This window comes from Chlamydotis macqueenii, chromosome 17 (genome assembly GCF_036417535.1).
Source record: "Chlamydotis macqueenii isolate bChlMac1 chromosome 17, bChlMac1.mat, whole genome shotgun sequence".
Classification (NCBI taxonomy): Eukaryota; Metazoa; Chordata; class Aves; order Otidiformes; family Otididae; genus Chlamydotis; species Chlamydotis macqueenii.
In genome coordinates, this window is record NC_141572.1 from 1,438,242 (window position 1) to 1,452,310 (window position 14,069).

The 14,069-nt window shown below is 48.9% G+C and overlaps 1 protein-coding gene across 1 annotated transcript in view; it reads left to right on the forward strand.

Annotated features, from left to right (window-relative positions):
- MYO1H (myosin IH) overlaps window positions 1–14,069 on the forward strand; it is a 33,107-nt gene that overhangs the window by 17,627 nt on the left and 1,411 nt on the right. Inside the window, exons 9-32 of the mRNA XM_086761382.1 lie at window positions 492–590; window positions 931–1,044; window positions 1,194–1,265; window positions 1,622–1,741; window positions 2,084–2,151; window positions 2,483–2,588; window positions 3,135–3,215; window positions 3,753–3,844; window positions 5,263–5,357; window positions 5,792–5,838; window positions 6,070–6,150; window positions 6,605–6,710; window positions 7,000–7,117; window positions 7,407–7,520; window positions 7,905–7,981; window positions 8,568–8,636; window positions 9,247–9,331; window positions 9,893–10,052; window positions 10,875–10,958; window positions 11,434–11,527; window positions 12,345–12,400; window positions 12,855–12,990; window positions 13,187–13,254; window positions 13,527–13,624. Coding sequence (XP_086617508.1) covers window positions 492–590; window positions 931–1,044; window positions 1,194–1,265; window positions 1,622–1,741; window positions 2,084–2,151; window positions 2,483–2,588; window positions 3,135–3,215; window positions 3,753–3,844; window positions 5,263–5,357; window positions 5,792–5,838; window positions 6,070–6,150; window positions 6,605–6,710; window positions 7,000–7,117; window positions 7,407–7,520; window positions 7,905–7,981; window positions 8,568–8,636; window positions 9,247–9,331; window positions 9,893–10,052; window positions 10,875–10,958; window positions 11,434–11,527; window positions 12,345–12,400; window positions 12,855–12,990; window positions 13,187–13,254; window positions 13,527–13,624 — 2,240 coding nt within the window. The remainder of the gene's footprint in view (window positions 1–491; window positions 591–930; window positions 1,045–1,193; window positions 1,266–1,621; window positions 1,742–2,083; window positions 2,152–2,482; window positions 2,589–3,134; window positions 3,216–3,752; window positions 3,845–5,262; window positions 5,358–5,791; window positions 5,839–6,069; window positions 6,151–6,604; window positions 6,711–6,999; window positions 7,118–7,406; window positions 7,521–7,904; window positions 7,982–8,567; window positions 8,637–9,246; window positions 9,332–9,892; window positions 10,053–10,874; window positions 10,959–11,433; window positions 11,528–12,344; window positions 12,401–12,854; window positions 12,991–13,186; window positions 13,255–13,526; window positions 13,625–14,069) is intronic.

The window sequence follows — 14,069 nt, forward strand, 5'->3', positions numbered from 1 at the left end:
ATTGAGAAGAGTGGTCTGAGTTACGAAAAGGCAGAGAGGTATCTGCCTGCAAGTTACACTTGGTGTAAAAACATCTCTTCTAAGGCTCCTGTGTCAGAACCTGAAATAAAATGAGTTTCTTGGGATTTATGGACCTTGTATTGTAGAGGTCCATAGGTATGGCTGTGCAGTGTACAGCTCACTTGTGGTAGTGCTCTCAGTTTCCTCTTCCTTGGTAGTGAAGAACACTTGAGCAGAAGATACTATTACCATAAAAACGGAAGATGGCTGTAAGCTCAAGCTCTTCACCGGACTCGGCCATTCTGTGGTAATCACTATCCGAGCTCAGTGCTTTAAGTAATCTGAAGTTTTAAGTGTAAGCTGAAAGATCTGATCAAATGAGCCACTTTCAGGATCAGCAGCAATGGAGTAAACCTGCTAGCTAATTGTTGCTGATAATAAAATTGCTTTGCCGATGAGTTGTACTGATTCAGCTTTCTTTTACTGTACAGGGTCGATGTGCCAAAGTGTTTTCTATTAATGACAAGAACGACTGGAAAATAGTCCGCAAAGCTTTTTCTATCATTGACTTTACTGAAAAAGATATAGAGGTATGCGTGTTAAAAGGGATGGAACCTCCCAAAGGCGATTTAAGTAAGGGGTGCACTGCTGTCATCACTTAAAAGTGATGGGAGCCATCTTGCTTGGGAGAGGTGTTAAGGATGGAATGGGACATCACTTTGGGGGGATTGAGGGAGTCGGTGGGTGAAGGGCTTTATCACTTGGTACAGCGTGATGGCAACTGGAGGTAGCGTATCACTGAAGCAGGTTCTCCGACTCGCCTCCTTCAGCCCAGCCAACATTCTGTTTGTCAGCATGCGTAGGAAAGATGAGTACCATCCTGTGGAGCTATGGGAACCTGTTTTCTAATGGTGTTTCTCTCGTTGTTAGCACCTCTTTGGGATTGTTGCTAGCGTCCTGCACCTCGGCAACATTCAGTTTGAAGAAGACAGCAATGGACACGCGATCATTCGCGATGGCACGCAGATCAAATGGATTTCAAAGGTATCTCTTCTGACACGGTGTCAGTATTACAACTGCTATGAAGAAAGCCTTAACCGTGCCGTGTCTTTCTCTTAAGGACAAAACCATCTTATTTAAACAGTCTCCTCCTGGCCCCACTCTGAGTACAAATATTTCTTTTTTTCCTGCAGCTGCTGGGAGTGCACTTATCCATTCTGCAGGAAGCTCTCACCCATCGGAAGATCGAAGCCAGATCCGAAGAGGTATCGAGCGGTGCTGTGTAACCCCAGGCGGCTGGGAGCCAGTCTGGCCAGTGCTGGTGACAGATGAGGAGCTCTTAGCAGCATCACAGTAAAAACAGATCACTCTGCCTGTCTCTCCTCCTCCGTATCATCTTCCTCTTCTAGCCCGAGACGTTAAACTGAACGTGTTCGGCAATAAAATTCTAATACTGGGAATAAGGTAGTAACTGTTAAAAAGCTGGGAGTAGGGACTTGCAGGCAGCTGTGGCACACAAAAACATGGCTCGTTCTCCAGGCCACACGGGTGAACTGCCTTTGCAGGAGTTTGCTCTGATCATCCATGGTGTTTATCATCTCTGGCATGTCTTTATTTTTAGGTCCTAAGCCCATTGAACGTGGATCTGGCATTCTACGCTCGGGATGCAGTAGCAAAGGCGATTTACGGACGGACTTTCACTTGGCTAGTCAACAAAATTAATGGGTCTCTAGCCAACAAGGTTGGTTTCTCCTCTAGTGTCTTCCTAGGCAATGAGTGCTCCTAACATGCTGAGCAGAGCTTCTCCAGCAAGGCCCTAGGACACTCATTACCAAATATCTTGGATGCTCGATAATTGATGTAGGGGCATCCCGCAGCACTGAGTGGGAAACCTGTTCAGCTGGGTGTGGAAGGGGGTATGTTAAATAATTTTAGTCGGTCATCACCTACTTTAAAGTGGCTACTCCATTCAAGTGTGATACAAAGCTCTCAAAGTTTAAAATTTAGGTGAAGGAAACATGAAATGTGCAGGGGAGAAGCCTCAGCTGAAGCAGCAATTACAGAGTGATGGTGTCTTTAACAGGATTCAACTCGGAAAACGGTTATTGGCCTGCTGGATATCTATGGCTTTGAAGTGCTGGACACAAACAGGTAACAGCAGTTCCTGAGGCTTGCGATAATCTCTCCTCGTGCTGGTGGGGACGTGTGCTGAAGTCCTACCTGGCTTCTTGGGTGTACTCTCATCTCAGCAGGGCAAGCTGCAGGTGACTGCTGAATCTGAGTGCATCACGTTAGCTGATGAAAGCTTGAGTTTGGACTGCTTGCCTGGGCTGGAGCTGTTGGCACAAGGGTGTGGGAGGAATGTGTGGGTTTGGTCTGTATAAAAGGGGACTGTCTGGCTGGAAACCAGTAGGTAGTGGTGGGAGAAATAAAACCGTCCATGGAATAAATAAAAACTAATGCTCGTTTAACCGCCCTGAAGCTTTGAGCAGTTCTGCATTAATTACTGCAATGAGAAGCTCCAGCAGCTGCTGATTGAGATGACCTTGAAAGCTGAGCAGGAGGAATACGAACTGGAAGGAATAGAGGTAATTTATTGTTTTTTCCCCTCCCTTTTTTCTTTGAACTGCCATTACACTGAATATCTTTGATCGTCAATGAGCTAGACATCCTGTTGTTTCTTGTTTGTTTTTTTGCTTTTTTTTCAGTTTACCTTGTTCTCTTGTGAAATATAAGATAGTCATGGGCTCATTCTGTAACCCTTTTGTGGTGTAATTTAGCCTAGATTTAATTTACATCATCTAAGAAAGGAGTAGGCCATGCCCCAAAGCTCAAGTCAGCAGTGACAATGACCCTGTGTGAATGTGAGCTCCAGCAGTGTAAGGCACTGGAAGATGGAGTGCGTTAACATAGAGAAGAGGCTGGTCTGGGCTGCTGGAAGCCCAGGAAGGCTGTACTGTGAGGTGAGGGATCGCCGTGCTGTCACTTTTCCCCCAGCAGCTCGGTCGGTCCCAATTCACAACACTGATCTTTACTGGAATTGAAACTTGGCTCCAAATAACTTAAAAATTGCCAAGACAAGATCTTCCTCTAAAACTTTTCTTCCTCTTTCCCCCCCCACCTCCTGTTCCCAGTGGGAACCCATTCCATATTTTAACAACAAGATCATCTGTGACCTGGTTGAGCAGAAGCACAAAGGAATAATCTCCATTCTGGTAAGAACAGAGTTTGTGCTACCTAAATGTGAATGTCTGCCTCTGCCCTAACATAATGGTCCATGATCGTATTTTTTTTCCTCTAATCATGTGATGGGTCTGCATTATTCAGAATGTAAACAAATAGACCTTGTAAAAAAGACCCAGAAAACTGGGTGTTCTGTAAGCTTGTCTTCCCCCTCCAACTCTGCAATTAATCCAGGCTGAGAGTCCTCCAGGTCCTTCTGGATTTGGCTGTTTAATGATGTCATCTTTCTCACAGTTATTGTTTAAATGAACTACAAATAATAAAGGATGAGGCAGAACATTGCAAATTTGGAAGAAAAAAAGCTGAACTTGACTTAACTTGTCTTGACAGTTCTGCTGAAAACAGAAAAGTGAAGCTCTGAAGTTAACCAGAAACTACTTGTATTAAATGGACCTCATCTCAAATTGTAACCAAGCTCCTTGGTTTTGCATAACAAAGTTGTACTCAGTGTTAGCGAGGAGGGAGTAGTCTGTTCAGAGCAGCCTTTGATCTGGTGTCTGCCGTTCCAGGACGAAGAATGCTTACGACCTGGTGAAGCGACTGATTTGAGCTTCTTGGAAAAGCTGGAAGAGAAAGTAGGAGACCATGCACACTTTGTGACGTATGCATTTACGCTCTGTATCCTGTCGCAGAGGAAACTCTTCCCATCTCTTACCCATAACAGAGTATTGGGGAGGGAATTATTTTGCTTTGTACCAAAGAAAAGCGAGCAGCCCATCCACTGCCTGATGTTGTAACGAGTTACGCTGGTAGAGTGTGACCTGGGGTCTTGGGAAGGCGGTGGTGGGGATTCCTGTCTCTTTACCAGTGTGATGCTGATCTCTGAGTCTGGTTTCATTCCACATGAAAATTAGGGACTGCTTCTGTAAGGATTAGATGGCTTTGGCCCATGAAGGCGAAATGGCTTTGGCCATTGATGGCTTTGTCCCCTGCTGACTCCAGAGAAAGCTGGAGGCATTGTGGTGCGAAGCCTATGCCCCAGGCTGTGAGGGGTACATAAATATTTTTTGAGAGTCCATCTTGATATGTGTGAGGCTTGGGTAGGAAGAGGAAAGAAACGTGCTCCTGCTCACATCTCCCAGACGAGTGCATTTTGGTTGATACTCAATTTGTCTTGTTTTTGGTTCGGTTTCGGTGGCAGACGAGCACGTTGGCACCGGGCTGTTCTGGCATCTCCCAGCAGAAGCCCTGAAGGGCTTTGACAAGTCATCAATTCAGTCATGCTGCTGAATTGTCACTGTTCCTACATCTCTGAAGTTCATCACAGCCAAGTGGAAAATTTGTAGCCAGCTTCCTTGTCACCACAATGCCTTAGTACTGCTCTGCCCTATTAACAGCTTTAAATAGAAGTGCAAGAGCTGCTTAACTGGGATCTGTGCTGTGCAACGCTCTTGGAAGGAGATTTTGATGTATTAATGCGCTGTTGTGACACACTGCTCTGCTGTGTGACTGCTTACAAAGCTGAAACTTCAACTGTTAAGTTGCTCTTTTTTTTTTTTTTTTTTTTCTCTTTCAGGAGTCCTTGCTTTCTAAAATTTTCCTGCTAGTCTTGCAAATTTTGATTACTCCTTTGTATTCAGGTTCTTGTTCTAGGGCAAAAGATATCAAACAATCCATCCCCTCTGTTTTCACACTGAAACTGGGGAAGTTGGTGATCTTTTTCTCACATAGGCAATGGGAATGTATTTAAGTGAATGTTACAGGAGGAAATCTTAATACTTCTGGAAAGAATGATTGTGGTCAAATGGCAACGGATAGGGCGCAGGTATTTTGAGGAGGTTCTGGCAGCTGCCTCCCATTCCCCAGCACCGAGTTTAGCTGTTAGCTGTTCAGAACGGTCAGAGATGATGATCTGATTATGGGCCACGGGTGTATAGCCAGAGGATGTTGATAGAACACACATTACATAGACTCCCAGCACCCCTACAGCTGCTTTTTGCGCAGGTGACTACAAGCTGAGGAAGCCTTTTTGCTGCTTTCTTTCTTGGTGTTTTTTTTTTTTTTTTTCCCCCCCTGCAGTCGCAAGCTTGCAGACCAGAAAACACGGAAATCCATCGACTGGGTGGATTTCCGCCTCCTTCACTACGCAGGAGAAGTCACCTACTGCGCTGTCGGTGAGTGGGAGCAGTGCCAGCCTAGGACTGACCCGAGCTTTTGAGCCAAGGGAGTGGATGATAACGTGATGTGAGGGTGAATTACAAAATATCTGCCCTCTGAAGGCACTGTGACTCAGAAGTCTTAAACATAGAATCACAGAATGGTTTGGGTGGGAAGGGACCTTCAAAGCCCACCCAGCCCAACCCCCCTGCCAGGAGCAGGGACATCTCCAACCAGATCGGGTTGCTCAGAGCCCCGGCCAACCTGGCCTGGAACGTTTCCAGGGATGGGGCATCCACCGCCTCTCTGGGCAACCTGGGCCGGTGCTCTACCACCCTTTTTTCCTAATATCAATAACATGAATGCAGTGAGAAGTTTGAGGATATAAATGTCCAGATTTTGTGCTAAAGAGTGTAGCCTTCATAATAATTAAACTTTGTTTTTCCTTTAGGATTTCTGGACAAGAATAACGATCTCCTGTACAGAAACCTGAAAGAGGTAAGAACAAGAAAGGGAGGCTGTTCTCTTAAGTCCCCTTGCTGGAAGCAGAGATGTTTTGCAGAAGATGTATTTAATCTCTGTGGCAAGCAAGAACGTCAGTTTTTCCTTAGCAATGCTCTTTGGTCACCTCGTGCACGTCCTTGCGGCCGTGCCGCTCAAGCGTAGAAGCATCGCAGTAGGAATCGCACCCCTGCTAAGTGAGGTGGCTTTGTGTTTATCCTGTTTCAGGTGCTGTGCAACTCTAAAAACGGCATCATGAGAGACTGCTTCTTGCTGTCAGAGCTGGACAACAGGAGGAGACCCGAGACTGTGAGTGCATCTTTAGTCTGAACTTTGAATATAAAATCGACTTCCAAGTCTCAATTTAACTGCTGGTCCCATCCTTAGTCCCAAATTCAGTGAAATTTTTTTTTATTTTGCTGGGTGTTATGCCCCTGCTAGCTTCCTGGCAGTTGAACGGTGCTGTTGCTGAGACAGCAGCTACCAGTGTGGCAATACCTTAAGGACGTTATTAATGATCCTTCTGAAAACTGCCACCCAGCAGTAGTTTCTGAAGGGCTGCCTTGCATGTCCAGCTGCGTGGCAGAGGTTCAAATATTCCTGCTAAGCACTCTGGGCAGGTAACTTGTGATTTAACTGTGCTTCTAATGCAGATGTCAGCCTTTTACTTACCGTTTTTGGATGAGTGCGGGGAACAAGTTCATTTCAGTTACTGCAGTGCTTGAGTTCCAAAGCTAAGAAACTCCTTTCCATGCCGTCTTAGGTTGCAACCCAGTTCAAAAACAGTTTGACCAGCCTTATAGAAATCCTGATGTCCAAGGAGCCTTCTTACATCCGCTGCATTAAACCCAATGAGAACAAGGAGCCTGGTAAGGCGCTGGGCTGACGACGCAGTTCAGATAAAGGAATGAATTGAGGGAGACGTAGCTTGTAGCTACATACAGCAGGTAAAATATATCTAATATGTGTGTATAGAGAGAGATATTAGATAGATAAATTATAAATATATACATATATTTCTTAGTTAAGCTAGCGGTAAAGTCATCACCCCAGGTAACTGGATTTGATTCCTTCCTTGTCTGTCCCAACACACAGAGGAGTGAGCGAGCTTTCCCCAGTGTTCACCAGTGAACACATCTGTTCTTGTTGTCACTGCAGGGAAGTTTGATGACTTTCTGATCCGACACCAGGTGAAGTACCTGGGCCTGATGGAGCACTTGCGGGTGAGGCGGGCAGGCTTCGCGTATCGGCGGAAGTACGAGCTCTTCTTGCAAAGGTGAGTGGAGCTTTTCTGCCCTCTAGCCAGGTAAACCCTCCCACGAGGGCTCCAGAGCAAGGTTTAGACCTTTCAGTGTCAAGTCCCAGCGACAGGAGATGTGGAGGTCTCAGCAGACACTCTTCTGCATCAAAGATAACCTTCGTCTGTGTCTTTCCTCTGTATCCATTTTGCTCTGCTTTGGCATCTTCTGCCATGAATAAAGCAGCAGGAATTTGTGGGGCACAGTTTCAGGAAGGTGTTCCTCAAACATCAGTTCATTTGTGTTGGTGTCTTGCTGGTGTTTCAGGTATAAATCCCTCTGCCCAGCTACCTGGCCACACTGGCACGGGCCAGCAGCTGAGGGTGTGGAGCGGCTCATCAAGCACATTGGCTACAAGCCTGAGGAATACAAGTTAGGAAGGTAAATTCCCTTTCTCTGGCTGTGATCTCTGCTGCTCAGCTGCATGGTGCTTGCCCTATTTGATCTGGGTTTCAGCTGCTTATCCTGAGCTCCTCAGCTCCGGGGAAACTTGCAGGAATCCCAGCGTTGGGAACTGAGTTGTGTGAAGGCAGCGGTCTCCACACCGCACCTTCCAGGGCACTGGGACCTTGTGCAGTAACTGGGGCTTTGTTCCTTCCCTCTCCCTGCCACCCTTTGCTGAGTCCTTGGCACCCTTTCAGGATGTGCCGGCTAGAAAATGGAGAGTGGTTATGGAGGGAGGTGTAACTTAGGGCAGCTGAAACGATGGCTCACTCAGAATAAGCTGTTCATGGTCTCTCATTTATTTTTTTTTTTTTTCCCCAGAACCAAAATATTCATTCGGTTCCCAAAAACCCTGTTTGCTACTGAGGACGCGTTTGAATTCAGAAAGCACCTGTTAGGTATGGTCCCAGTCCCCTTTGCCTGCCTATAGACCAGGAAGCAGAGCCTGGGTGAAGTGTTCCTGGGCTCCAGGTTCGCACAGCAGATGCACCGTGGGGAGAGCCGAGACCGCTGGTCTGCATAGCTCCGGAGAGCCTGAGGAAAACTCAAGGATCTTTTTCCAGCATGGAGAGAAATCACTAGCTGTATTGCTTGGGTTCTAGATACACAGCTCATTTAGTGCCCGCTGTCCTACTCGTAACTGTTGGTCTGTGTCTAGATGCGCAAAGTACCCTGGCACTGGGATCCCACTTACCTCATCCCAGTGCTACCTGTTTGTAGTGTTTTAAATGCATAAACGCGTGGGCTGCCTAAGGGCACGTTTGCCTACGCAGGCTGCTTTGGGTCCTGTTGGTGGTTTGGCACCTTTTGTTCCTCAGCGACTGTGCAGACCCTCCTGGGCCGTGGCGTGTGGGATCTGCTCGCTGGCAGCACACCTCCTGAATGTTCCGATCTTGGAATCGTAGAATAGTTTGGCTTGTAAGGGATCTTTAAAGGTTATTTAGTAGATACGAGCAATGTCTCTGCTTTTTTTTTTTTTGCCAGTTTCGAGACTGCAGGCCAAATATAAAGGATGCCTTGGGAAGAGAGAGTACAAGAAGAAGAGAGAGGCAGGTACGGGCTCTGGAATTGGGGATTCCCTTCCTAGGCCTGTGCTTTCCAGCAGGACTCATAGCTTTGGGAGATGACAAATCCGCCTTGCTGCAGAGAGCACTGGTAGCTTCCCTGCAGGGCTGTGGGGGACAGACGCAGGCGACAGTTGGATGGGGAGCACTGACAGAGGTCCCTCCAGTTCTGCTGAGCTCCTCACGCCACGTCCTGCTCTTGGTGTCACCCAGGCACCAGCTGCGCGGCGGCAGCAGCCTCCGCTGTGCGTGTGGGCAGGCTCTGGGGTGGCGAGGGGTTGCTCATCGCCTGCCGGGGAACAAACCCTCTCTGACAGTGGGCAGGCTGATCTATAGCGCGGCAGGCTCGAGGGCCAGCTTCCTGAGGTGAGCCGCTTGCTGTGTACGGCACTTCGCTGTCTTGATGCTGAGCTCTGCAGCACAGGGAGTGCTGGATCGGATATTACGGAGAAAAAAAATGTTCTGAACTTCCCGCTCTAAGGATCAGCTGATGGGAAGAGCTGTAGAAGTGCCAGTTATAACTTCTGCTGTGTGAATTTAACAGATAATGTGACACAGGACCTCTGACACTAATACCAGGACCTGATAAATTCTTGCAGCTATCAAGCTGGAGGCGTGCTGGCGAGGAGCGCTGGCACGGAAGGAGGCCAAGAAGAGGACGTGGGCAGTTCAGATAATCAGGAAGTAACTATCAGTGTGTGGTGGTCCTGGGGGGGGCATGGTGATGGTGTCAGAGCAACAAGTCCAGAATACTGGCAGTACAGCAAGTCAAAACCAGCTCCTTCACACCCGTTTCTAAGCTGTTGTCATGGTTAGGAGGAGAGTTGGCACACAGGGATGATCAGAAATGCCTGTCGCCTCTTCAGGAATTCCCTGACTTGCGCCAGTTTCTGATGCTCTGCTAGTTTTTTGGGTACAAGGGATCTCCAAACCTTTGTGTGCCTGTCCGTTCTCTTCCTATACGGCCCTCCCTCTCCACTCCCTTAAACCCAGCTCCTGAATACGGCATCAGCAGCAGCGCTGATCTTGCTTTTTAACTCTAAAGCACTGTGTTCTGGCCAACAAAGCTTGGGAAAAAAAAAAGTTTGGAATTCTATAAAGCTTAAGATTCCCATTGCTGTGACACAGGTGACGGTGTACCTGAGTTAACATCGATGACCTGTTAGCCTGTTGTGTGCCTTCTGTGCCTTGTCTTTCACTTCCACTGATTTCTGGTGCAAGTTCTGGTTTGGATATGTTCTGTAGATTCATCAATGGCTTCATCAATCGCAAGAAACCCCTTTGTCCAGAGAACGTCGAATTTGTGCGGCTCGTGCAATACAACTACCTTACAAAGCTCAGAGACCACGTTCCAAAAAACGTCTTGGACAAGAGCTGGCTCCAGCCTCCTTCCATCCTGGAAGAGGTGAGGGTTGGTGCAGGAGAGGTGATGGCCCCTGTTCTGTGCTCATGGGCGTGCACGCTTCACGTAGGAAAAGAGAAGTGGTGTCCTGCTGGCTTGTCCTCTGGGTGTGATGGTAGAGCCTTTGGAAGACCCGGAGACCCTCTGTGTTTGGGGAGGGTGGGAGCAGGAGGAATGGCGCTGCTGTTTAAGTTTCTAAGGGAGAGGAGGGAGCTTGGTGCTCTTGTTTTAAGGAACAGAAAGGAAGATGCACTGACAAAGAAAGACTTGTAGCCATTCATCTTGTTAGGGTTTTGATGGAACAGGCCGCCTCAGTGCACGAACTGGGCAAACTCCAACTGCTTCCAGCAGATCTCTCGTTAGAAACAGCTGCTGGCTTTTGTTTCGGCCCCTTTGATCCCACCCGTAGCCTGGCCCGGCACCAGCGCGGATCCCTCCCACGCCGGCTGTGGCCGGTGCTCGGTGGGTGAGGTGAGCCCAAAAAATGAGAGAGCTCAGACAGAAGGTGAAGAGCAATGCTCGTGGTACGCTACGTGTGCGGTGCAGCAGTCTCGTCTGGGGGTGGCAGATGGGGTTTGCTGCTTTCCGTAACTCCAGGAATGACCCGGCTTGGTGTCTGTGTCCTTCAGCTGCTGCTGGGCATCAACCCTTCTCTGGTACCAGAGCTCTCTGCTCGGTGGGCTCTGGGTTGGGGGAGCTCAGTTGTGACTAGATGTTAAAACTGCTTGCAACAGGGAAGTGTTTGTTAGGACTGCGGTGGGAGTTTGCACAACTTATTTGCTTTTTCTTTTTTTTTTTTTTTTTTTTTTTTTTTTTTAAATGTAGACATCAGAGATGCTACAGAAAATCTGCATCAGGAACCTAGTGAGGAAATACTGCCAAGGTGTCACTGCTGAGAGGAAAGTGCAGGTAACCAATGCCTGGAATGCAAATGTGAGGGTTAAAACACGCTGGGCACGTGTAGCACCTGCTCTGGGAACACTCCGAAACGCAGACGGCGCCTTCTGACCCACCGCTGCTGCTCCTGCTGAGCAGATGTTCGCAAGCCTGGAGTCGGGCGTTTTTCAGAGGCGCTTGTGGTGTACAGTGCAGTGCTGCTGCAGAAGTGTAGCTCTTAATCTTACGGCATTAGAGCTGCACTTCTTTATAATTAGGATGGACCCATAAATACGAGAAGCTCCGTAGGGCTGCTCGGTCCCTGCTGCCCCTCCGTTTGGTGTAGCACAGGCATCACCTAATGATGTCCAAAGAAACGCAGCAGGAGCCGGGTGGACGTTGCGTGGGTAACAGGAGGATGCCGTGCAGGAGCGGTGCCTGCGTATCACAGCTGATGTCGCGGATGGAGAAACTCTAAGAGGGTAAAGGCTGTTCCTTCTCAAAACAGTTGCAGCAAAAAGTGGTGGCAAGTGCTGTGTTCAGAGGGAAGAAGGAGGGCTACCTGCAGAGCATAACCCAGCCTTTCCTGGACACCCGGCTAAGTGAGTACACAGCAACCCCCGCGGGACTCGGCCACGCGCTCCTCGCGCAGGAAAACTCTGACAAAACTGGCTCCGTTTCTACGAGAAATTCCCTTCTGACAGAGGCAGCGTCACCGGCTGCGTTTGGGTTCCCTCCCTCTATCACGTCTAGTGACGCTAAACAGATTAATCTGATTGATCTGCCAGGCTGTGCTCCCAAACTGGGGGTACCTGGAAGCCCTCCTGGGACAGGCAGCCATAAACCCAGGCAAAATTCCCTCTGGGCTGGGATGGATTGGGACCCACCCTCCCTGTGCTGGGAGGCTGAGCGGGGATGTCACACTGCAGCGTTGCCAGCTGTGGGGATCCAACCCCAAGGGCTGGAGCTGCTGGGAAGGAGAAATGGGAATGTTGGGAACCCACAGAGTCAGTGTTGAGCATGCAGAAGGCGTGAGAGAACGCCGCAGGGCGAGGGATCTGGAAGGCCGGGTAGGGTGCGGTGGCAGTGGTGTGTGGGTGAGGTGCTGGGGTTGTTACTGGAAGCTCCCGGAGAGCTTCAGCTGGAGCGCTGCGCAAAGGGAAAACACGCTGGGTGGTGCTCGGCACGAGTCCCTCTGTGCCGGGGCCTGAGCCAAGAACAGCCAGTGACTCCCAGTGGGAACTACTTGCCAGGCAGAAATATGGCTGGAACAGGTTTAGGAAGCGAACATCCTCCATTTAGAAGGGACAAGGACTAACAGGATGAAGACAATTAACGCGGCTCTCTGGTGTTTTGCCGTGGGAGTGGCGGCTGTCTGTCACTCGTGCTCAGTTTGTCTTTTTCTGGTTTGCTCCTCAGAAGAGAACGATATCAACCCCAAAGTCCTGCAGCTCATCCATGGGGAGAAGATCAAGGTAAGGGACAGAGAGCCGGAGCTCGGCAGCTGTGAACCAGCTGCGCTGGCGTCCTGGAGCCGGTCAGTCACACAGACTGGGCGGTCCGTGACTGAATGGCGGCATAGCGAGTATTTCCTTGCTTTTAAACTGGAGGCAGGTCTCAAAATGCACCTGGACAAAAAAATTATTTAGGATTAATTTTAATTAAAAGCTTTAAGAGCCTCGCTAACCCCATTTGGGCTGTAACGGGCAGGAGTGCTGCACTTCCCATGGTTACGGCATAGAGGGCACAGGTAAACCATCTTTCTGCCATCTGAATTTCCGATATAAAGAAACGCGATGATGACAAGCAAGGGCTGGCAGCAGCTGTTGCGAGCGGGGACCCGCAGCTCCACGGCACGGTGCTGCTCCTCACCAACCGGCTTCCGCGCTGCAGTGGGGAGAAGTGCTGATACCAGCTCCTTCCTTTCAGTACGTGACCCCCGTGATAAAATACGACAGGAACGGGTTCAAAGCGCGAGACCGGCTACTCGTTCTCACCCAGTCCTCGGCGTACGTAGTGGAAATGGCCAAGATCAAGCAGAAAATAGACTATGCCACTCTGAAAGGTAACGGTGGGGGTCAGCGTGGGGCTTCCCCTCCTGCCAGCGACCCTGGGGGGGGTGGAAAGGGAAACTTCTGAAACTTGGTCTTTCAAGGATGTTTGAAGCAATAATCTACCTGACAACGCTTTTTTCCTGGGGGATGGAGCAGTAGTCTGTGTGTACTGCAGTTTTTCCTCTAATTCTTGGATTACTTTTGAAGGTATTTCCACCAGTAACCTGAGCGATGGGATTGTAGTAATTCACGTTCCCGAGGACAACAAACAGAAGGTAGGAAATTGTAATGTCGCATCTGTCAGCTTGTGGTGAGAAGCAAGGCCTTGTAGCTGACACTTCTAATATTTTCCTACAGTTACTGATGTTTACTAATTCTACAGTCAGCTAAACCTTTACATTCTTGCTGTCTCGCCATGAAAGCTTTCCCTTTCTGGTTGTTTTTTTTTTTTTTTGTGGCTGTAAATCCCCAAAGTGAGTGCATGACTGCTGCGTGGCTTCCGTGCTGGGGTGGTGCCAGCTGAGTTTGTGCCTCTCTCTGCTTCCAGGGCGACGTGATACTCCAGTGTGAGCACATCTTTGAGACGGTTACCAAACTCTGCATGCTGGCCAATAAGCAAAACCTTGTGAAAGTCGTGCAGGGAAGGTAAGGAAGGAGGCTGAAGGGTAGTACCGTGCAGGCTGTATTTTAGGGAAGAACCTGCGTCCAAAACTTTTAGGCCTGGACTACTTAGGTCAAAACTATTGACATCACCCCAGCAGACAGTGCCCTAAGGTAATAATCTCTTGTGGTAGCACCATTGTTTTCACAGCTTCCTTTCGTGGCACAGGGGAGACAAGAGATGGGATGCACTGGAACAAGAAAATACATTAAAAAAATCATTCCAGCCCATTTCCCACGCTAAGGAAGCTTGCTTCCGTGGTGGTTGTGGTTGCACCTTGCCAGGTGCGCTGCTCTGCTCTAAGAGCTGCCCCTGACCCGCCTGCCTAAACCCCAAACTTGTTTATAGGTGACTGTACTTCAAAAACACTTTTTTCAGGCTTCTGCTGATGTGACCTGGGCGTGAGGTTGTGGGTTTAGTGGTTTCACA